Below are 24581 nucleotides of genomic sequence, written 5' to 3' on the forward strand. Positions count from 1 at the left end.
CTCTCTATATATATATTAGAGGCCTGATGCATGAAAATTCGTGCAAGGGTAGGCCTTCCTTCCCCTGGCTGCCGGCACCGGCTTCCCTCCTCTGGCTGCCCGCAGGCACCCGGGACCCAGGCTGGCTTCCCTCGGGGCCACCTGCAGGCTCCCGGACCCGGGCTAGCTTCCCTCTGGCCCCAGCTTTGTCAGGAAGGATGTCTGGAAGACCTCTGGTCTCATTAGCATATTACCCTTTTATTGTTATAGATAATTTCCTACCTTATTATCTCTATCTGTACCATTGTTACTTCAAAATATAAAAGTGCCTCCTCTTTTCTCTTTAGTTTGCCCTGTGTAAAGAAACACAAAGCAGAACTGACATGTAATGGAGTTCGAGATAAAACTGCCTATGTTTCATTACAACAGTTTACTGAAATGGATCTCCTAAGTGGTAAGCCATCTTATGCGTAGCAGATTGATGCTTCCTGGCCATTGCTATATGCCGTTTGTTTATTTTTCTGTTTTGAAATTTTTAGATTATCGATTTTTGGAAGATGTGGCAAGAACAGCAGACCATATTTCCAGAGATGCTTTATTGAAAAGATCATTAAGCAATAAACATGTAAGTATTTCTTCTAATCTTTTCCAGTTAGAATTCCTTTTAATTAATTAGATTCATTTTTTTCACTCAACAAAATGTATTAGGTGGCCACTATGGTCTGAAGTCTATTCCAGTTACTAGGGATACAGCACTGACCAAAACAAAGGCCTTCACCTCATGGAACTTGTATTGTAAGGGGAGACACAAGTTGAGTAGAAAAAAATATTTAATTTCAGGTGGAATTAAGTGCATGTGGAAAATAAAGAAGGCACAGGAGGTTAAAGAAAATGAGAATACTGTTTGTTGGGAAGAGGTTGTGAGGGTACTATTTTTGAAACAGGGGTCAGGAGAAGCTGCTTTTAGAGATGACATTTAAGCGGTGATCTGAATGATGAGAAAGAGGCAGTCTTGTGAACATTTGAAGGAAGACTATACCAGGTAGAGACAAAAGTAAAGATAGTCAGGAACAAGGCTGGTGTGTTTGAAGAATTGAAATAAGGGCAAAGCGACTGAAGTGAGAATGTTGAATTTTCGTTCTAGTTTATTCTGAGTGAAGCTAGAAGGCATAGGAAGGTTCTGAGAGTGTTTGCTTTTAGAAAGATCACTCTTACTGCTGTCTGGAAAATGGACTTTAGCTGGTAAGAGTGGGAGATTGGAAGCAGCGAGACCAGTTTAAAGGCAGTTGCTTCAGATACGGGATGATAATGCTATGCTATTAGAATTATTAGGAAGCAATTAGATTATGGATTTAAAGGAATAGCTAATAGGACTTGCTATTTCAATACACATAATTTTCATACTCTTTCATTCCTTTTTTTAAATCCTCATCCGAGGATTTATGGATTTTAGATAGAGGGAGGAAGAGAGAGAAAATGAGAAACATCGATTTGTTGCCTCATATGTGCCCCAACTAAGGACCAAACCCAAAACCTAGGTATGTGTCCTGACTGGGAATCCAACCTAAGACCTGTTGGTGTATGGGATGATGCTCTAACCAGCTGAGCGCACCAGCCAGGGTTCATCCTTTTTTCATTCATTGAGCACTATTCAAAATTAAAGCTTACATGTTTGAAATATTTTGCAACTGCTATTGTTCCAGAAATTCTTTAATGATATTAAATCATGTCATGGAATTATGCTCATTTTTTCAGACACTATTTTAATATTGAAGTTGCAGAATTTTAATACCTTTTAAACACGTTTTATTGGTGTTTTTAGTACAGACATGACATTACATGTATCTGAAAGAAAGATTATCGTGCATCAACTTTTTTCCTTAAGCTTAATTAGAGTTCTACTTAAAAGATAAATTACTCTTTAATTTTTTTCTTTTTATTGTGAAGTATGGCATGCACATAAAAAAGCATAAACGAAATACACTGTTTAATGACTAATTATAAAGTTAACATCCATCTAATTACCATTCAAGTCTAAAATTAGAACATTCACCTGCTTCTCAAAAGTTCCCTGCTCCCCCTTGTGCCCTTCTCTAATCCATTGTTATTTCTGAATAGTTTTCTAGTTTAAGACTGTACCACAATTTATCCATTCTTTTTTTGGTAGACTTTGAGTTTTCTGTAATGACAAAAGACAAAAATTAGAAACAATGCTACTATGAACAATTTGTTTGTGAATTGTAGTTTGCATGTGCACATGTTTTTCTGGGGTTTATATCTGGGAGTGGAATTGCTTTGTTGTGGGGTGTACATTTCTTCAGTTTGACTAGGTGTTACCAAAACATTTTCCAAAGTGGTTATACCAGCTCCCAGTAGAGTGTAAATGTCCCTATTGTCACATCCTGTCCAATATTTGATGTGCTCAAAGTTTAAAAATTTTGTCGCCCAGCTGGTGTGGCTAAGTGGTTGAGTGTCGACCTGTGACAGGAGATCAGGGTTTGATTCCAGTCAGAACACATACTTGGGTTGCGGGCTCGATCCTCAGTCTGGGGTGTGCAGAAAGCAGCCGATCAATGATTCTCATCATTGATGTTTCTATCTCTTTCTCCCTCTCTCTTCCTCTCCAAAATCAATAAAAATGTATTTTTAAAAAAATTTGTCCATTAGATGGCTGCATAATCTTATTGTGGTTTTTAATTTGCAGTTCTCTGATTCCTAATGAGATTGAACACCTTTCAAATATTTCATTGGCCATTTGGATTTTCTCTTTTGTGGAATGCCTGTTTAAGGCTTTTGCTCATCTTTTCGTTGATCAGCTTTCTTCTTACTGGTTTTTAGGAATTCTTTGTATTTCTTGGATGCTGGTATTTCTTGGATGCTTGGTTGTCTGTGCTATAAATATATTATTCCATACTTTGGTTTTTGGGTTTTTTTCACTCTATAGTGTCTTGTGGTGAATAAATGTTGTTGATGTTAATGTAGTCAAATTGATCATGTTTCGTTCACAGTTAGTTTTATGTGTTTATAAAAGAAATGCTTACCTACCTGGAAGTTATAAGTTGTTCTCCCATAGTTATTTTCTAAAAGCTTTTAGTGTTGCATCTCACATTTATATCTGTACACTACCTGGAATTAATTTTTATGTAACATGGGGAGTGGAGGTCCCATTTAATTTTCCATATGGATAATCCACTTTTTCTAGCACCATTTATTGAAGAGTTCATCTTTTCATTATTGCTCTGCAAGACCATATTTGTCATATATCAAGCATCCATATTTGCTTGGGTCAGTTTCTGGCTGTCTGTTCCACTTGTCTATCCACACCAATTATTGTAACAGTGTGTGTTTTTTGTTGTTGTAATTTTTTGTTTATTTGTTTTTATTGAAACTTGCTATCTGATAGAGTAACTCCTCCCTCTTTGTTCATTTTCTAGAGTATTGCTGTATTCTTTGTAATTCTCTATAAATTGGAAAAATTAGCCTGTTGGTTCTATAGTTCTTTCTGCCCCAACCTGAGCATTTTGATTGGGGTTCCATTTATTTTATAGACTAACTTAAGTGATGAGACATCTTTTTAACATTGAATCTTTAAACCCTTGGTTGTGTTGTATCTCTGCATTTATTTGTGCCTTCTTTAATATCTCTCTAATTTTCTCAGTAGGGGTCTTGCACATTTCTTGTTAGATTTATTCTTGGGCACAACTTTTTCATGCTAATTTAAATAGCATTTTAATTTTATTATCTCTTTGCTGGTACTTATGAATGATTTTTTGTTATTGTTTATTTTATAGTGAGCAATCATATTATAATCTATCCCAGTACCTTATCTATAAATTCTTTAGGGTTTTTTTTCTGTAAATAATTCATCACAATTTCTTTTTATCCTTAATATTTTGATCTCTGTCTCTCTCACTCTCCCTCCCTCCCTACCTTCTCTCTCTCCCTCCCTTTCCTTTTCTCTCTCTCTCTCTCCTTATTGAAAAAGCTAGGACTTCCAATTCAATGTCAGATACTAGTGACAACAGGAGATATTTATGTTGCAAGTCCCAAGTTTACCCTTAGCTTGATAGAAGGATTTTGCTAGAAGGATTCACAGGACTCCACATATAGTTGTACTCATGGCTATATTAGTACAGTGAAAGGGTACAGAGTAAAATCAGCAAAATGTAAAAGCATTTGAGGTAGTCTGGAGTAATTCAAATACAAGCGTCCAAGAATCCTCTGCCATTGGAGTCACACAGTACATAGTTAATTCCTTTGGCAGTGAGCTGTGATAACACATGTGAAGTATTGTCTACCAGGGAACACCATTAGAGACTCACTGTGCAAGGTTTTTATTGGGAGCTGGTTGCAGAAGCACCCTCTGCCCAGCTTGTACCAAATCCCAGACTCCCAGAAGGAAAGCAAATAATCCACATTGTTTATACAAACAATTTGGGCACAGTGAACCATTTTTATCATTTAGAAAAGTTTTATATCAGTTTAGGGAACCATCTATAATAATAAAAGCGTAATATGCAAATCGACTGAACAGTAGAATGACCATCTGGATGAATTTCTGGACGACCATGCTATGACATGCACTGTTGCCAGGCCAGCCAAGGCGGGTGCGATGCGATTGGTCGGGGGTCCCTGCCATCGCCCCACAATCGCCCCGCAGAGGGAGGCCCAGGTTACCCGGCTGGTGGCACTGCGGTGGGTGGCAGGGCCTCCCTCTGCGGAGCCATTGATCTCGGAGCCCCATGATCGATCACCCTGCAGAGGGAGGCCCAGGCAACCTGGCCCACGGCCACAGAGGGAGGCCCGGCTGGCAGCGCTGTGGCGGGTGTGCAGGGCCTCCTTCTGTGGGGCGATCGATCTGGGGGCCCCGCGATTGATCACCCCACAGAGGGAGGCCCAGGCCACAGGACAGCGACACTGGGGTGGGTGTGCGGGGCCGACCAGCGATCGCCCCGCAGTGGGAGGCCCAGGCCAGCCAAGCAATCACACCCTACGCCTGTTGCCCACAGAGGGAGGTGACGGGGGGGGGGGGGGGGGGGGCAGCACCACAGAGATGTCAAGCAGTGGCAGCGGCAGGGGCAGGGCCGGCAGCTGGGGGAAGGAAAGCCCCGATAGGCCCTGATTGCTGGGTAGGCCTAGAGACCCTACCCGAGGGGTCCCAGATTGCAAGAGGAAGCAGGCTGGGCTGAGGGACACCCCATCTCCCCCCACCTCCTTCACGAATTTCGTGCACCAGGCCTCTAGTTTACTAATAAGTCAAATTCCCAGACACCAGCCAAGGGTCAACCTTATAAGCAGAACCTTTTAAGGATTACAGTCTCAGGCCCACTATGTTAATTGTTCTGTACATGGTTGTTTTGTAACTCCTGACCATAAAGAAAAAACTTTCAAGATTTTAACATGATGTTTGCTTTTAAATTTTGTAGAATAATTTTATATTTACATTAAAGAATTCCTACTTTGCTAAAAGATTTTTTCATAAACCTTTAATTGGTTTTCTATTTTAAGCTAAACTTACAAGGAGTTATTATCTTAACAAAGCATGCTTTTATACTTTGCAGAATTCATTTGTCTTATATGTGTGTGTACACATTATTCATTCATTAATTTTGTATTTCTGTTCATGAGTAAGATTGACCTCTAATTTTCCATTTTAGTATTTCCTTAGGTTTCCATATCTATATGATTCTAGTTTCATAAAATTATTTGGGAATGTTTTCATTTTGATTTTTGATTCATTGGATTATTGGACTTAATTACTAGAATTATTTTTTTCTTGGGAATTTGGTAAAATTTATTAATGAACTAATATGTGCTTAGAGTTTGAGCCAGTGAGGTATGTTCTTTATTATTTATGGGACTGGTCAGGTTTTCTCTCTTTTTGAGTCATTGTTAATGTATTACATTTTTCTAAGAATTTGTCCATTTAAGATGTGTGTTTATGACCCAGCATGTGGATATGTTTTATAATGTTCTGTTTGCTTGAAAAATAAAAAGTATTCTGCAATTGCTGAATATATAGTCTACATATTTCTTTTAGGTTAGATTTATTAGTTATATTGTTCAAATTGTTTATAACGATACAGATTTTTTTTAATCAGTTCCAGAGAGAGGTAGGTTAACATTTCCCAATAGATAAAATCAAAAGGATTTGTTTGTTTCCCCTTATGGTCAGTTAGTACTTGAAGGCTAAATTATTAGATGTATATCTCAGGAAACAGTCCTTTGCTTGGATTGCATAGTGTGATTATTTTCCCCTTACTTTTACTATAGTATCCTTATGTTCTGGTTATGTCTTTTCTAAGTACCATGGTTTTCTATAGTTTGACAACTGTAACTTTTAACTGAATCACTAAGTTCATTTACATTTTGATAAAATTGCCTATATATTTTTTAAAATATTTCTTATTTTTTAATTCCAGGTGACAGTCAATATTATATTAGTTTCAGATGTACAGCATAGTGGTTAGACTTTTATATAATTTATGAAGTGATCCCCCTGATAAGTCTAGCACCCCCCGACAACATAGTTATAGACTTATTACAATGTTTTTTTTTATATTTCCTATGCTGTACTTTACCTCCCATGACCATTTTGTAACTGCCAATTTGTACTTAATCCCTTCACCTTTATCACCCAGCTCCCCAACACCCCCTCCCACCTCGCAACCAACAGTTTGTTCTCTGTATCTGTAAGTTTGTTTCTGTTTTTTTGTTTGTTTATTTTGTTTTTCAGATTACACATATGTTTGAAATCATATGGTATTTGTCTTTCTCTAACTTATATAACTTAGCATAATACCCTCTAGGTCCACCCAAGTTGTCATAAATGGCAAGATTTCACTCTTTTATGGCTGAGTAATATTTCGTTGTATATATGCACCACAGCTTCTTTACCAGTTGTCAATTGATGGACACTTAGGTTGCTTCCATATCTTGGTTATTATAAATGTTGCAGTGAATATAGGGATGTATTTGTCTTTTCAAATTAGTGTTTTGGCTTTCTTTGGTTAAATACCCAGAAGTGGCATTGCTGGGCCCTTCTTGGTCCCTTGTTATATATGGCCTTTGTTTTAAAGTCTATTTTGTCTTATAGACTTTTTCTTTGTTTCTTTTTCTTTTTTTCTTTGTTTCCATTTGCATGAGATATTATTTTCCATTCCTTTACTTTCAGTTTTTGTGTCTTTTGATCTGAAGTGGGTCTCTAAAGGCAGCATATGTATAGTTTTTTTTTTCTTATCCATTCAGCCACCTCATGTCTTTTGATTAAAGCATGTAACCATTTACATTTAAAGTTAATTATTGATAGGAATATATTACCATCATTTTATTACTCATTTTTTAAAATCTTTTTCTTCTTAAAGAAGTCCCTTTAAAATTTGTTTTGTTGTATGGTTTCGTGGTGATGAACTCATTTAGTTTTTTTTTTCTTTTAATCTGGGAAGCTCTTTATCTCTTTCCATTTTAAATTATTACTTTGCTGGGTAGAGTAATATTGGTTGTAAATCCTTGCTTTTCGTTACTTTGAATATTTTGTGCCAGTGTCTTTTGGCCTGCAAAGTTTCTGTTGAGAAATCAGCTGACAGTCTTACGGGAGCTCCCTTTTAGGTAACTAATTGCTTTTCTCTTGCTGCCTTTAAGATTTTTTTTTTTCCTTTAGCCTTTTGGATTTTAATTATGATGTTTCTTGGTGTGGGCCTCTTTAATTTTGTCTTGTTTGGGACTGTCTGCACTTCCTGGACTTATATGTCTATTTCCTTGCCAAGATAGAGAAGTTTTCATCCATTATTTCATCTAATAGGTTTTTAATCCCTTGCTCTCTCTTTTCCTTCTGATATGTCTATGATGTGAATGTTGTTACCCTTGATGTTATCCCACAGGTCCATTAAACTATCCTCATTAAAAAAATTTTTTTTGGTGTACCTATTGAGTGTTTCCCACTACCTTGTTTACCAAATCACTTTATCTAATCAGGTGAGGATTAACAACAAAAAATCAGTAAAAGAGAAAGAACTATATAGGTAACACCTATGATTGTCAAATGTCTTTTTTTTGGTTTTTTAATCCTTCTCTTGGCTTATAGAGTGTATGGGTAAAAGCACAGGCTCTGGAATTACGCAGACCTGGGTTTGAATACAGGCTCTCTCAGAAATAGTTGTATAGCCCTAGCCAGTTTCGTTCCGTGGCTACAGCGTCGGCCTGTGGACCAAAGGGTCCTGAGTTTGATTCCAATCAAGGGCACATACCATGGTTGCAGGCTCCTCCTTGCCCCAGACCCTGGTCAGACATGTGCAGGAGGCAACCAATGGATGTGTTTCTCTCACATCTGCTATTTCTCTCTGTCTTTCCCTCTCTCTTCCACTCTAAAAAATCAATGGAAAAATGTCCTTGGATGAGAATTAAAAAAATAAAATGTGGTGTTTTTTTTTGTGTGTTTTTTTTTTTAAATATATTTTATTGATTTTTTACAGAGAGGAAGGGAGAGAGATAGATAGTCAGAAGCATCGATGGGAGAGAAACATCGATCAGCTGCCTCCTGCACATCTCCCACTGGGGATGTGCCCGCAACCCAGGTACATGCCCTTGACCGCAATAGAACCTGGGACCTTTCAGTCCGCAGGCCGACGCTCTATCCACCGAGCCAAACCGGTTTCGGCAAAATGTGGTTTTTTTAAAAAAAGTTGTATAATGTTGGCATCTTATGAATTCTCACTGCTAAAATGGGGGTAATGGTAGTACCTACCTCATAGTATTGTGAGTATTAAACAACAATATTGCTTAGCAGTTGGTAAAATATAAGCATTCAATAAATCTTAACTAACATATTTTAAACGTTATTTTATTCACTTTTGAAATTTAAGGAATTTTAAAATTAATTTGTCTTCATTTGTTGTTGTTAGATGTGCTTTATAAAAAATCGTGCTCGAAGGCAAGGTATCAACTTAAAACTTCTACCCAATGGGTTCACCAAGAGGAAAGAAAATTCAACATTTTTCGATAAGAAGTAAGTTTCTAACTTCTTCCTTAGTCTATCTGGTGTTCTGATTTTATCAGGAACATTTTTTAAGGTTTAGTTTGATATAGAGATACCAGTAGTGTGGTCTTTGAGCTGTTTGTTATTGGTCTATGAAAAGATGACTATACAAATTGAAAATAAGCATTTAGAAACTTAAGATTTCATTTGAGAGCCAGTGATGAGAAAGAAAAAGACTTGGGAAACTTTTACTCTGCAGTGAATGTGAATACAGGTAATACAACAGAGATTAGTTTGCTGCTTTCTGAAAGTGCTAGATCAAAAAGGCCCCAATAGACAGAGTACTGTAAGGATTTCAGGATATTATAATTAGCCCACTAAATTATTGGGTAATACCTTTCAAAAGTCAAGATTCTGGATTTAGAGTAAAAACAAAAAAAACTGAGTCCCTTCTTCAGTCTCTTAGTATGTGTAAGAACTTGTACAAATTACTTCCTTTTTCTAGGCCTCATCTGTAAGATGTGGGGGTTGTACTAAGTAAAATCTAAGATTCCTTCCAATTTTACTACTCCATAAATTTAAAAGACAGACCATCAGATTATTATTTAAACCTTCTACCTTTTCAACATGTTTTATTTTTTTTTGTATGTTTCAAGTCATAAATATTTGTAAAGGTGGTTTTCCTTTTTCCTGGTTGGCTTCCAGAAGTAAAGTAATGCCTTCTATTTATTAAATGTGAGATGATTCCTTTGTACATTTTGAAACTAAAATGTCTGGAAATTGACATAATTTGTTTGCAATTTAAGGTGACTGGTTTGTGCATTCACAAAAATAAAGGCACACACTTTTTATTTTTCTCTAGCTAGTCTTTTTCCTTTTGTAAATATAGTATAGACTGCTTTTCTTGTTAATGCAAATCTGCCTCATTATTTTTAAGTTGTCTGTTCCAACTATGACTACTGTATAATAATTTAATTATTCCCATATTTATGCACATTTAGCTTATTTCTAGTTTGTAATTGTTATAAATAATGTTGTAATAAATATCATTGAATAGATTATTTTCGGTGCTTATGTGACTTTTTCTGTAGGATTAGTTCCTAGAAAGCAGAATTACTAGGTCAGAGACTACATGGGTTTAAACTTTTTAGAGAAACTCCAAGTTGTTTTCCCTAAAAATGTACCACTTTGTACCTTCATCAAAAATAGTATCAGAGTACATATCTTAGTTGTATTGTACTTTAATTGAATATTTAAACTTTTTTGTCTATCTGATCATTAGAGAGGCTGATCTCTTAAATTTTTATTTCTTTTCAGATGTGCCTATTTATATCTCCTCTTGCTCTGTTACATACATTTGAACATTTTTATCAGTCTGTTTATCCTTTAATTTTGCCTTCCGTTTTTGATACATGTTAAATAATTGTAAAAAAAAAAAAAAAAAAAAGTCTGTAAAACACAGAGATAGTAAAATTGGAGTGGTTAAGAGCACAAACTAGACCAGTCTGCCTGAGTTCAAATTTCTCTCATCAGCCTTTCCTAGCTATGGGTCTTAAGTTAATGCACCTAGTTGCCTTGTGCCTCAATTTCCTCATCTATAAAGTGGGGCTAGCAGTAAGTTAGGGTTAAACCAGTTTTTATTTCCGTTGGTAATACTATATGAGAATATCTGTGTAAATATCTTTCTAGTACTGAGTTACTGAGTTGTCTCTTTTTAAAAACACTTTTACCACCTGGCCAGTTTGGCTCAGTGGTTGAAGCGTTGGATCCCAGGCCTGGTTGGGGTGTGTGTGGGAGGCAACCAGTGTTTCTCTCTCTCTCTCTCTCTCTCTCTCTCTCTCTCTCTCTCTCTCTCTCCCTCTCTCCCTTCCTTCTTCCTCCCTCCCTTCCACACTCTCTCTTAAAAATCAATGGGAAAAATATCCTCAAGTGAGTATTAAAAACAAATTTTTTTTTTTACCCATTTTAAAGGTTAAAATAATATTTTGTTTTAATTTCATTTCATTTAATTGCTACTGAGATATGGAATATTTGTTCACAAGTTTCAGAGTGATATCTTAAAATTTAATTGTAACAGACTTTAATGCAGCCTGCTAAGTTAAGATGATCTATCATTTGTAAAATCATTTTGGGAGTCAGTTCAGTGGGGAAAAAAAATTTTAATCTCTGTGACCGAATTTTTCCATTTGTTCATTGTTAAATGACCTGTTATATTTTTAAATGAAAATGGTTTTTCTACTAACTGAATTTTAAAATGTCTGACTTCAGATGTTGGATGAATAATAAAGTATTAACAGGAGTTCCCAGCTTAAAGAATATTTACTACTCATTAATCATCTTGGTAATCTCTTTAATCTCAATATTTTGTTCATTCTTGTTCAGCATTTTCATCAGTGATACAAATCTTGGCACTGTTGATGTTTTGAGCCAGAGAATTCTTTATTGTGGAAGGGCTGTCTTCTGCATTTTGGGATGTTTAGCAGTATCCCTGGCCTCTACCTAGATGTTGGTAGCAAAAACCCACAAACACACACACACACATACACACACACACACGCCCTTTGTTGTGACAACAAAAAACATCTCCAAACATTGCCAGGTGTCCCCTGAGGTGGGGGCACAGAAGAGGGGCAAAATCACCCTTATTTGAGAAGCATTGATTTAGATGAATACAGAAGACATACTTACTGAACTTAAAGCATGGCAAAATCAGGATTATAGAACATTTTGATTGCTAAAAGGTGGTATTTAAGTAACAAGATAAATAATGAAAGTCCTATCCTTTAAGGGTAGAGGGAAAAAACCCCACTTAGAAGTACCTTCTTTGGGATACCTGTGTTTTCTCAGCTATACATATGAAAATGACCAAGGTTATAGATGATGATAATGTTATTTGTTGGAAGGAGTGAAGCAACAAATACTAAATTTCTTAAAATAATTTTTTCACCTCTGTTCTCTCTTGTGTTTTGAAGAAACTCATTTTCAATGTTTTCTTCAACTTTCAAAAGTGGTTAAGGCTTTGGCTCAGATAAACCTGTATTTAAATATTGCCTCTACTATTTGGCACATTAGGTGATCTTGCGTAAGATTAAATTTACTGGGTTTTTGAGTGGATTGAATGAAATAATACTGTAGTACCTGATACTTAGTAAATAATATACAGTGACAATTAAAGGTCTATATTTCCTTATCTGAAATCCTGGGGATATAGTTTACTGTATTACATCCTATGTAATAATAGACAAACATGGTAATTGATCGTACCTTTGCTACGCCTCCCATTGGCTAATCAGCGCGATATGCAATTTAACCGCCAACAAAGATGGCGGCTAATTTGCATACTGCAGGCAGGGTGGGACAGCGCCACCCCGCCTGCCCCGCCGCCATCCAGGCCTGCTATTTGCCACCCGGGGCGGTGGGGCGGGACAGCGCCATCCCGCCTGCCCTGCCACCATCAGGGCCTGCTATCTTCGACCAGGGGCGGCGGGCGTCCCGTGTGCAACCTGACCCGGGGCGGGCGGGCAGTGCAGCAGCAATCGGCCGGCCCGCCCGGGCACCCCGTGTTCGACCCAGCCGGGGAGGCCGGGCGGGGCAGTGAAGGCTTGAAGGCGGCTCCAGCCGGAGCTGCGAAGGCCTGGGTCCCAGGTGCCAGAGGAAAACCAGTGCCGGCAGCCAGGGGAAGGGAAAGCCTATTGCACAAATCTTTTCGTGCAACAGGCCTCTAGTTTACTATATAATATTCACTCCTAGGAGGTTTACAGCAGCATTGCATAATCAGACAGTACTATTTCTGCAGTGAAACCTGCAACTGTTCATATTATAATGGGTAAATAATAACTAAATGGACTCAGCCAGGTTTTACTACACAAGTAGTTAAGAAAAAACTTTGAGCTTGGCTAGTGTGGTTCAGCGGTTGAGCGTCAACCCGGGAACCAGGACGTCACCAGTTCGATTCTTGGTCAGGGCACATGCCCAGATTGCGGGCTCGATCCCAGTGGGGCATGCAAGAGGCAGCTGATCAATGATGTTCCTCTCTCATTGATGTTTCTATCTCTCTATTCCGCTCCCTTCCTCTCTCTGTAAAAATCAATTTAAAAAATATTTTTAAAAGGAAGAAAAGGAAGGGAGGGAGGGAGGAAAAGAAAGAAAAGGAAGGGAAGGGAAGGAGAAGGAAAGGCGGAGGGAAAGGAGGGGAAAGGAAACTTTTGAGTTTCTGAGATTTGGGATTGTGGAATTGTTGATATCAGATTTGGTACTACTCTAAGATTATTATTATTATTCCCTAGGTATTAACTTGGTCCTTAGTTTGTTTCAGCAGCTTGAACTATAATATAGTCAAAAACTCATATTTAACTTCTTTAAAATCAAATATTCAAATAGTAACTTTTGAACAGTGTGGGTGAAGATTTCTTTGGGTAGCTTTCTATAAAGTCTGAAATTATTTCAAAAGAAAAATGGTTTTAAAAATATTTAAATACCCCTATATTAAGTGTGACTAATTACCTCTGTAGAACTGTCAGCAAGTTATGTAGCAGCAAACACAATAGGTACCTTAGAAACATAGGTTCATTCTAACTCGGGTGTTTATGACCAGTATCACTCTGAATTTCCTAAAGTCACATAAAAAATTATGTGACGTGAATTTTTTTTAAGAATAGGAACTGTAATTTTCATTTTGTAGTCAAAGTGGGATGTAATACTAATCAGTCTGTGAGGTAAAAAATGTAGTATTTAATAGCAATGAATTTTAGAAGACTGATGAATTTGTAGGAGCACCAGAATGGGTAACTTTCACAAACAACAAAAAGTTAAGGGATATTTATGTTAAGAATAATTGAGCCTAGTTTGTGTAGCTCAGTGGGACGGTCACCCATTTAATTCCTGGTCAGGGCACATGTTCGGGTTTCGGGCTCAGTCTTTAGTAGGGGGAGTGCAGGAGGCAGCCAATGGATGTTTCTATCTCTCTCTTCCTCTATCTGATATCTAAAAAAAAGAAAGAAGAATTGAGCCAAAGCAGGACTGACATTCTCTATTAAAAAGAGGAGCTTGATGCGGAAATGGTGTCCAATAGAAGGCTTCCCTGCTTATTTTGGAGCAGATTCCAAACTACTTCTATAAAATAGTGACTCTTTCAGAGATAATTCCTTATGTTCACTTTTACCCGACTCTAATCAAAACCTGTTGAAAGAAAGTTGAACGATATTTATGAAGAAAACTGAAAGTCTACTGAATGACTTAAAATGTTTTAACAAATGGAAAAAACTATCTTGTTTTTGGGAGATTCAGTATTTTAGAAATAACATTCATTTTTAAAATTAATGATCTTTAAATCTGATATGATCCTAATCAAAATACTGATGGGATTTTTGTTCTTGATTTCGGATTTTTTTTTTTTTTTTTGAGAAGGAAAGGGTTTATGATAAAATGACTGAAGTTCATTTTGAAGAATAAACATGGGAGAAGACCAAGAAAAAACAGAACAGTAATGAGGATGGACTCATTAAAATTTATGAAATTTTAATAGTTCTGTGGTGTTGACAGAGGAATCTACAGTTACCTTAGATTGTAGAAAATAAACACGGATATTTGGTCCTCTATTACATAGTCAAGATAGCATTTCAAATTAATACAGATAATTACTTATTCCATAAATGAGTTTGAAACTGTTAGCTTGCCATTTGTTGGAAAAAGCTGGATCTTTTACTAGAACTTCCAGGTGGCTCAAAAACTTAAAATGAAATTTTTAAGATGGTGGAATATGTTCATAATCTTGAAGATATTAAACATCCCATCCAAAACTATAAAATAAAAACAAAACACTCAAAATTTACATATAATTTTTTAAAAATATATGGCAAAAACCATAATAAATTCAAAAGACTAACTGAACAAAAAAAGGAAATCTTTATATGACAAAAAATGCTTATGCATTAATAAGAAAAAAGCTAGCAACTTAATAAAGAAAAGGGGCAAAGGAGCCCGGCCATGTGGCTCAGTGGTTGAGCATCAACCTATGAACCAGGAGGTCACAGTTCAAATCCCGGTTAGGGCACATGCCTGGGGTGGGGGCTCAATCCCCAGTGTGGGGCATACAGGAAGCAGCTAATCAATGATTCTCATCATTGATGTTTCTATCTCTATTTCCCTCTCCCTCTCTGAAATCAATAAAAATGTATTTCACCCTAGCTGGTTTGGCTCAGTGGATAGAGCATCAGACTGCAGACTGAAGGGTCCCAGATTCAATTCCAGTCAAGGGCACATGCCCGGGTTTCAGGCTCAGGAGGGAGCTGGTCAGTGATTCTCTCTCACCATTGATGTTTCTATCTTTCCCTCTCCCTTCCTCTCTGAATCAATAATCCTATATAATAAAAGCCTAGTATGCTAAGTGTCTGGTTGTCCATTTAACCAATCAAAGTGTAATATGTTAATGATAATGCTAAGGCCGCTCAACCACTTGCTATGATGTGCACTGACCACCAGGGGGCAGACAGTTGACCAGTCACTATGATGTGCACCAACCACCAGGGGGCAGACGCTCCAACCGGTAGGTTAGCTTGCTGCTGGGGTCTGTCCGATTGGGACTGAGCAAGATGGGCTGGACATGCCCTGGAGCCCTCCCGCAGTCCCTCCCCTGCTGGCCAACATCCCATGTCCTTCCCTGGCCCCAATCATGCACTGGTGGGGTCCTTTGGCCTGGTCTGCGCCCTCTCACAATCTGGGGTCCATCGGGGGATGTTGGAGAGCCAGTTTCGGCCTGATCCCACAGGCATAAAAGGCTAATATGCAAATCGACCTAACGGCAGAACGACCGGTTGCTGTGATGCGCACTAACCACCAGAGGGCAGATGCTCAATGCAGGAGCTGCCCCCTGGTGGTCGGTGCACTCCACAGTGAACGCAGTGGCGGGAACCTCTCCCATCTCCGCAGCAGTGCTAAGGATATATATGTGTATGTATGTATGTATGTATGTATATGTATGTATTTTAAAAAAGAAAAGAAAATGGGCAAAGGATAAGAATAAATGCATACATACACATACACACACATATATATGTGGCTATAAACATCCTATATAATGAAAGCCTAATATGCTAAGTGTCTGACTGTTTGACTGTTTGACCAGTCACTATGACGCACACTGACCACCAGGGGCCAGATGCTCCGACTGGTAGGTTAGCTTGCTTCTGAGGTCTGGCCCATCAGGACTAGGTGAAACAGGCCAGACATGTCCTGGAGCCCTCCCACGGTCCCTCTCCAGCTCCGATCGATCGTCCATTGGTGGGGTCCCTTGGCCTGGCCTGTGCCCTCTCGCAATCCAGGACCCCTCAGGGGATGTCAGAGAGCCGGTTTCAGCCTGATCCCCACAGGCCAGGCCGAGGGACCCCACCTGTACATGAATCTGTGCGCTGGGCCTCTACTATATTAATAATATATAATGAAGGTTTGTGTTAGCCAGGCTTTTTCCTCTTCCACTCTCTTTGAGAGTATAAATTACTAGTCAATAGTATAAAAGGTAATTTGGTAACATTTGTCAAAATGTTATATATGCCTACTCAAGGAATTTAGCCCACAAATATATTAGTGTAGTTCATAGAGATATATGTACACACATATCTGTCACAGCATTGTTTTTAATAGTGTAAAAATTCAAGTATCAATTAATATGGGACTGAGTTAAATTAATAAGAGTAACTCCATGTATTGGAATTCTGTGTAGCCATTAAATAAAAACAGAGTTGGATGTAGAAGTACTGTCATGGACTGACATCCATGATATATTCAGTGGAAAAAAAATATGCTGTAGTTTAAACAATTGTCTGAAAGATAGGAAGCTCACTTTTTTTATTGATGTAAAATTCACATGCAATGAAATGCACAAATCATAAGTGTACATTAGTTGGGTTTTGACAAATGCATATACCCTATCAATATAGGGATATCACCCCAGAAAGGTGTTTTATTTGTTTGCTTTTAAGATCTTTGTCTTTGAAGTTTTGCAGTTTTACTATGATGTGTGTCTTCATATGATTTCTTTTTTATTTATCTTCCTTGGGATTTGTATGGCAGTTCTGGAAAATTCTAATGAATTATCTTAATCTCTATTTCTTTGTCTTTGCTACATTCTGGGTAATTTATTCAGCTATATTATCCAAGTTATATTCTCTCCTCAGCTGTGTCTAATTAATCTAATCTTTAGCCCATGTTGTTTTGTTTGTTTCAGTTATGTTTTTTACTAGAGGCCCGGTGCACGAAATTCGTGCATGGGTAGGGTCTGTAGGCCTGGCAAGCGATCAGGGCTGATCTGTGGGGCGAACGGCAGGGTGATTGGGGGACCCCCACTGGCACCCGTCTTGGCTGGCCTGACGCCGGCCCCGCCCCCGACCGCCAGTCACCTCCCGCTGTGGGGCGATTGGTGGGGTGATGCCCCCCCCCCCCCCCCCCCCCCTAACACCCACCTTGGCTTGCCTGGGGCCTGCAGGCTGGAGGAAGCTCCTGCGTTGAGATCTGCTCCCTGGTGGTCAGTGCGTGTCGTAGTGACCATTCGTTCGACTGTTGATTTGCATATTAGGTTTTTATTATACAGGATTTCTAGAAGTTCTGTTTCTTTCCCAAATCTATTTGGTCTTTTAGACAGAATCGTATTCTTTTCTCTTGTTTTAAGCTTCCCTTGGTTCACTAATTTAGGACACTTATTATCTTTGTAAGTTAATTCCAGTATCTGAAGTGCTTGGAAAGCTGTTACTACTTACCTGCTGTTTCTATAGATTCTTGATTATGATGGCTTGTTTCATTGTGTTTTTTTTTCTTCTAAAATGTCATTATGAACTCAAGTTTATATAAAAGGTAATATGCATTTGCTTATGTCAGATACTCTGTGGCACCAATGTAGGACCCTCTTTAAATTCTGATTCTGAAGTTTCTCAGGTTGTACTACTAGTAATAATCTGAACCTCAAACCCATTTGAGGAAGCTATAGTTAGGCATTCTCAATCGAAACTGTTCTCCCCACCCCATCTGTCTTATTCTCTCCCTAGAGTCCAAGCTGAAGTGGACAAGTTTCCTTGTTGTCTCCCTTTGCTAGTGGGCAGTGTTTTTCTGGTTCACCCTTTCACTGATTTAATGCGGTGATCTCAGTTTGAGGTATCCAGTTTATGTGGCCCAGGATCTTGCCTCATGTTATCTAGTAGCAGTTGAAACACAAGCTTCTTGGTTATCGAGATTGGCAAAGGCCTCCAGACCATGTGTATCTTAAGCATTCCACTATGGTTTTCAGTTCCTGCTTCCTTTTGGCCCTAAGATTTTTCTCATTTTATGATGAGCTCACTATGTTTGTTCTATTTCTCTCCAAGGTTTCTTACTATATGCTATTGGGAGGGTTTTCAAATTATCTTCTCTACCATGCTGCCTTAATTGTTTAAAATAAGCACTGGCCCCAGTACAAAGAAGGTCATTAGTGGGAAAAAGGTGGATCCAGAAGGCATGAATATTACTGTTCATCCTGCAAGTCTACTTGGAATCTGTCTGAGAGATGCAACCATATATATGGAAAATGAAGATACATATGCATGTATCTTTATATATATTTCATGTATACATATACATGTATCACCTCAGTACAACAATGTTTGTGATAGCAAAACAGCAGTATGAATCTAAATATTCATCAATAGTGGACTGCCTAAATAAATTAAAGTATACTGGAAAAAGAATGAAACAGCTCTAAATGTACTAATGTGGATTAACTGCCAGAAATATTAAGTGAAAAAAGATAGATGCAGAACCATGTTCATTGTATGCTACCATTGTGTGAAAATAAAGGTTTTTTTACATATATGCTTATATTATAAACTGGTAACAGTGATTATCTTAAGGGAAGGAAATTGAATAGAGATGGACAGGGATGAGAATTATGTACCCTTTTGTATCTTTTTGAATGTTTAGACCAGGTGCATATAAAGGATATTTTAAGAATAAGTAAATGAATTTTAAAAAACAATAATTTAGCCCGGCCGCTGTGGGTCAGTGGTGGAGTGTTGACCTATGAACCAGGAGGTCATGGTTTGATTCCCGGTCAGGCACACGCCCAGGTTGCAGGCTCAATTCCAAGTAGGGGGCATGCAGGAGACAGCCAATCAGTGATTCTCTATAATCATTGATGTTTCTCTCTCTCCCTCTCTTTTTGTCTCTGAAATCAATAAAAATATATTAAAAAATAAATTGAATAAAATAATAAAGAAACAGTGATAGTTGTGGGCAGGACCATTATACATTTAACTTGTAAATGTAGTCTTTGAAAAGTACTCTGATATTACATGAAATTCCATATGTTACCCATGCTGTCCCTCTTTTAGTTGGTTTTTAGTGTTTTGCTACAGGAAGCCATGGGTATCAAACCTGGAAACTCTTTGATTGTGCTTGGACAACATGTCTCATTTGGTTACAAAGTTCCTACTTTTATTTCCCTGGCTTTTTGGGTCTGAAGAGTTAGCAGTGAGGTGGAGAATGTACTTCAACTTGTCAATTGGAAAAAAGAATTGGACTGAGACCCTTCCCCAGTAATATCTTTAGCATAACTCCCGGTTTGGGCTCTTATGTGTGGGCTAAACACCCATTCCCCAGAAATGGACCCAACTTTTGACCTTCTTCTCAAATCTCCACTTATCTCCAACTCACCTCAATGCTCAGTTCTAAGAGTCCAATCCTTACCAATCATTAGCACTGTCAGCTTAGAACTGAGTTTTTAGCTTCCTTTTGGCCCAGGGATCTTTAGCTCTCTGTGTATAGGTCTTTCTTAGATTAAGATAGTAGAAATGTGCCCATTATTAAACAAACATGGGAATTAATATTTGAGCTTCAGTCCTGTTTTAGAAGCTAACCACTAGATGTCTCTCTTGTAAAGAAATAACCTAATATGGATTTAAAAAATTAGTTTCTGTTCTTTGGATAAAATTACAACATTCTAGTTATATTGAGTTTATATACCTAATCTACCTCTGCAAGAGGCAGTAGGACTTTTTTTCCTGAACAATTATTTGGTAATACATAGTACTTTTTTTTTTTTTTTTTTGCATGGTGTCTTATAAGTTATATAGTTTTTTACTTTTCTGCAAACTGACTTTAGAAAAGAGAGAGCAACAGAAAATGAAATGATGGGTTTAGAAGTTGTGGTCATGAGGGGGAACAGTGGATTTTGCAGTGATCTTTGGAGGATTACATAATAGGTGCTTAGTACAAACTTGGTAACTGATTGAAAATGTTTAGCTCTTCTGTTTCTCTGCCATAACAGCTTTGATAGAACTTGATGGAATAATTTCAGAGCGTCAGCAGAGACTTAGAAAACAGTGTGAAAGAATAGAAACCTAATGATTCCCCAATCATGCATTTCCTTACTGAGGCCATGTAGACATAGGAAGTTCCTATGATGTAGTTTCATGGAGAATGTACCTTTCCACAACAGCAGTTAACCAGCATTCATGGAAATGGAAAAACCAAACTCTCTGGATCATCTTGGGGTTCCCAAACTGGTTCACTTAGGGGAGTCCTTCCCTAGTCAACCAAGCCTGCTCCTTCTTGATGTGCCTCTGGAAATGTGTTCCTTTCGTTTCCTTCACTGCAGCATGTATCTGCTGTATTCTCCAGCTTGTCTCTCCCTGGACTGTTGGGGAATTCTAAGTACTCTCCTACCTTCAGCGGCTCTTCACCGCAGTCACTCTTATACACTGCTGCCAGGTGGGATGATGGTCACCTGCTCAGAACCCTTTAATGCTTCTGTGCCCACAGGAGTCATTAGCACACAGATACCTCAGTGAGCATACCTCAGAATTGCCAATAGGTGAAATTTGTCATCTCATCTCCTGGCCTTGGGTTATCTGAAGCTCTCAGATGTTGTACCCCATTGCCGGGCCTAAAATTAACTACCCTTTCTTATCCCTGACCCCACTTGAAATTTCTAACATTCAGGAAGTTGGAAATATAATGTTTCAAGTATTTCTCATTAAGCAAAATAACATAACTCATCCTTGGTATGTTTGCTTTTTAAAAGAGGAATGATAATATAGTTAATTAGTGAATGTTCATTTTGTATTAAACATGACAAAATGTAATCTTTATGTATAAGGGAGTTTTCTTGGCAAGTTAATTCTCTGTACCTGTTGCCTTTTTTGTAAGATGGGGACAATAATATTGCCAGTTTTCAATCTACAATGCCTGTCATAATTTCAAAATGCAGATAATCTGTACTGACCAATAGAATTGCTTAATTCATTGAGACAAGGGTAGAGCTTAGGCATCCTTATTTTTAAAAAGTACTGGATGAGGATATGCATTTGTGAGGACAGAGGCTACATGGGAAATCTCTGTATCTTTTGATTTTGCTGTGACTCTAAAAGTGGTCTAAAAAATTGTCTTTAATTTTTTTTAAAAGTACCAGATGGATTTGCTGTTTACCTCTACCTGAAAACCACTTATGTGCCAGTAACTCACTGTCCTTTTTCTCAAGTAGGTCAGTCAGTGAAAGACAAGTCAAGTCAGCAAACACACATCGTGTAGCCACTGCTCTGACATAGTAAATCCTCTGAGGGGTACTCCTGGAATGCTATGGGAGCATAAAGGAGGCTCACTGCCCCGCCTCAGAGAAGTGTTATTCAACGAGAGCTGGGGACTGGAAAGACCCCCCAGAGAAACTAGAATTCAAGCAGATATTTGAAAGACAGGAGGAGCTTTTGAGTCAAGGAAGGATGATCTTGTGAGAATAACAGACGTAAAAGATAGAGTAGAAAATGTAAGTAGTTTGGTGCGTCTAGAAACTTGAGTGGGAGTTGGTAAGTGGTAGGGAATGGGGCTGGGCCTTTCGGGACCTTATATGCCATGCCAGAGAGTTTAGCTACAGCCATACTCTGATTAGAAAAGTTTCCTGTTCCTATGAGGATCCATAATAAATATGGATCTTCATAGTCCCCACCTGATTTCCTAATGGATTCAACTAAATGTACCCAGGCTGGTCACTATTCTTAATCCTAGAATGTCTTCCCCTTCCCTATTTCATAGCCATCTGTGAAAGTAGCTCATCTTCTCCATTATTTCTCCTTTGCCTGAATTCCTATAGTACATATTTTCTCCACAGTTAATATGAAACAGATGCCAGCATTTAGTGCTGGTATTCAGATTTTGGTATGCATATATCTGCTCTACTTTCTGCATTCTACTATTTCTTTGTAGGGGCTCTACTGGCATTTTCAACAGGACAATATTTGTTGTATGGGACTTTCCCATGCAGTACAGGAAGGTTAGCATTTCTGGTCCCTGCCCACTAAATGTCTAAAGTACTCCCCAGTGTTGGAACAGTCAAAACTATCCAGCCATTTCCAAATGCCCCCACAAGTGGTTGGTACCACTTCCAGTTGAGAATTGCTTTGCTTTGTTAAGTGCTCAAGTATTTATTAGTTATTTGAAGCAAAATGTTCTTTTTCATTTTGATCTTCCCCTACTACATCCATTTTCTTAATATACAGTCTACTAAAGCCAATACCACATACTTAACCTGTTTCCTATTATTATTATCTAGTGGTGAAACTAATTTTTTAAAAAGCAAAATATAATATATAACTGGAACTTTTCAAAGTATTTTTATAATAATGTGAGACATAAAATTTTGGTTTTCATTCTCAATTCCAGTAATTTTAATCCATGCTAAGTAACTACACAGATCATTTGTATTCAGTCTTCCAAAAACACTTACTATGGTACCAGCTCTAATAAAATAGATGGATTATTTTATGAAGCATAGTTTTTTTATTTTTAAAACTTTAAATTTTGATCTTGAAATACATTTAAAAAGGTAAAAATGCCTCTGAGTAAAGGATTACATAGATGGTTTTGTATGTTTGTTTGTTTTCTTGAAGGTTTTAAAATTTGGTAGATTTTCTTTCTGCTTTAAATTAAAATATGCTGTGGTTAAGTGGTTAGAATGTTGGCCCCTGCACCGAAGGGTCTTGGGTTCAATTCCTGGTCAAGGGCATGTACCTGGTTTGCAGATTTGATCCCCGGCCCCAAGGCAGGGAGGGGGCGGTGGTGCGGGAGGCAACCAATCATTGTGACTCACTCTCCCCCTTTCTCCCTCCCTCCCACTCTCTCATTCATACATATGATTTTACAGCCAATACACATTTTTTCCTGAAATTCCTTCATGTGTTATTTGCTGCTTCCAAGTTTTATAATAGTTGGCAATGTACAGATCAGTCTATCTTCTTTTTCTGTTGCTTAGAAATGAAAGATGAATCTAGAAAGAAGAACTATAATCCCTTGTATCAGTATGCTTTCTGTGCATGAAATAAAATACCCAATTCAGACTGGTTTGAGCTATAAAAAGTGTGTATTATTGGCTCTCATAATTGAATGTCCAGAGGTAGGATGGACTTCAGGTTTAATAGATACTGCGGCTCAAGTATGTTATCAGGGACCCAGTTTATTGCTGATTCTCCATAGTCTCCTCTGTGGTGTCAACTGCATCCTCATGGTCATAGGATGCTCGCAGTAACAGTTTGGATTACAGTAAATATCCACGAGGTCTTCTTTCCCAGCATACTGAACAAGAAACCTAAAATTCATTATGATTGGACCACCTAGGCCATCTGCCCAATCCTGAGCCATTGTGTTCAGGAGAATATAAGATAATGATTTTCTTAAGCCAACCAGTAAGTGGATCTCTGGAGATGGGGATGGGTCCATTTATCAAAGTATGGTGATGGATTAGGAAGGAGGATGGTGGTATGGGATTGCTAGTATAACTATAACTCTTTAAGAGGATTCTAAAATATTAAGGCAAATTTTAAAAATAAAATATAATTGAAATACTTTTGAATTAACACAGAAAAATACATGGTTTGTTGTTGAATTTTCAATTCTGGTAAGTTCATAATAGTAGAATAGATTATACCGTCACTTTTAAGCTGAATAATGACCTTGGAGGAGTGGCTTTCTTCTCTCTACCTTAATGTTTCTTATCTGTAAAATGGAAAAAAGAAAAAGAAAAGGGGGGGGGGGCATTTGTATAGAGTTACAAGGATTAAATGAATTAATACATGTATTTAAAATAATGTCTGACATAAAAAGCACTTAATATACTATCGTTACTACTATTACTACTTGCTAGTGCTCTGGTAGAAGGATCTACTGATAGTTTTTATAATTTTTAATTATGGTATAATATTCTGGAGATCAGACATGTGGAAAGTCTGGCTTCAGCTTATTTACCTCATGGAGTCACTAGTATTTAAAAACCAGAAGTAGAAATTTCAGGCATATTTGAACAGACATAATATGTTAATGTGCTTTCTCAAAAGTAGTGGAAAATACTTCCCTTAATAACTACAAACAATGGCTGAAAAGTTAATGTCCTGAATATGCTATAGAAATACTTACTATGAGAGTTAAGCAGGAGGAGGATGAATCTCTCTTTAAGCCTTCATTTCACCTTCCTTATAAATCTTTGTTGGTGGTGTATTAACAATAGAATAAAATTCATACTGTTTAGTAGAACATTCAGGGCCCTTTATATTCTGATATTAATCCACATATCCAGTTTCATCTTTAGTCTCTAAACATTAAATTCATTGTAAGTAGAAATTGG

The 24581-nt window shown here is 37.8% G+C and overlaps 1 protein-coding gene across 1 annotated transcript in view; it reads left to right on the forward strand.

The window, feature by feature from the left end:
* ZNHIT6 (zinc finger HIT-type containing 6) overlaps window positions 1-24581 on the forward strand; it is a 59749-nt gene that overhangs the window by 2129 nt on the left and 33039 nt on the right. The window contains exons 3-5 of the mRNA XM_006093918.3: window positions 327-433; window positions 519-604; window positions 8880-8983. Coding sequence (XP_006093980.1) covers window positions 327-433; window positions 519-604; window positions 8880-8983 — 297 coding nt within the window. The remainder of the gene's footprint in view (window positions 1-326; window positions 434-518; window positions 605-8879; window positions 8984-24581) is intronic.

This window comes from Myotis lucifugus, unplaced genomic scaffold, assembly GCF_000147115.1.
Source record: "Myotis lucifugus unplaced genomic scaffold, Myoluc2.0 scaffold_126, whole genome shotgun sequence".
Taxonomy (NCBI): Eukaryota; Metazoa; Chordata; class Mammalia; order Chiroptera; family Vespertilionidae; genus Myotis; species Myotis lucifugus.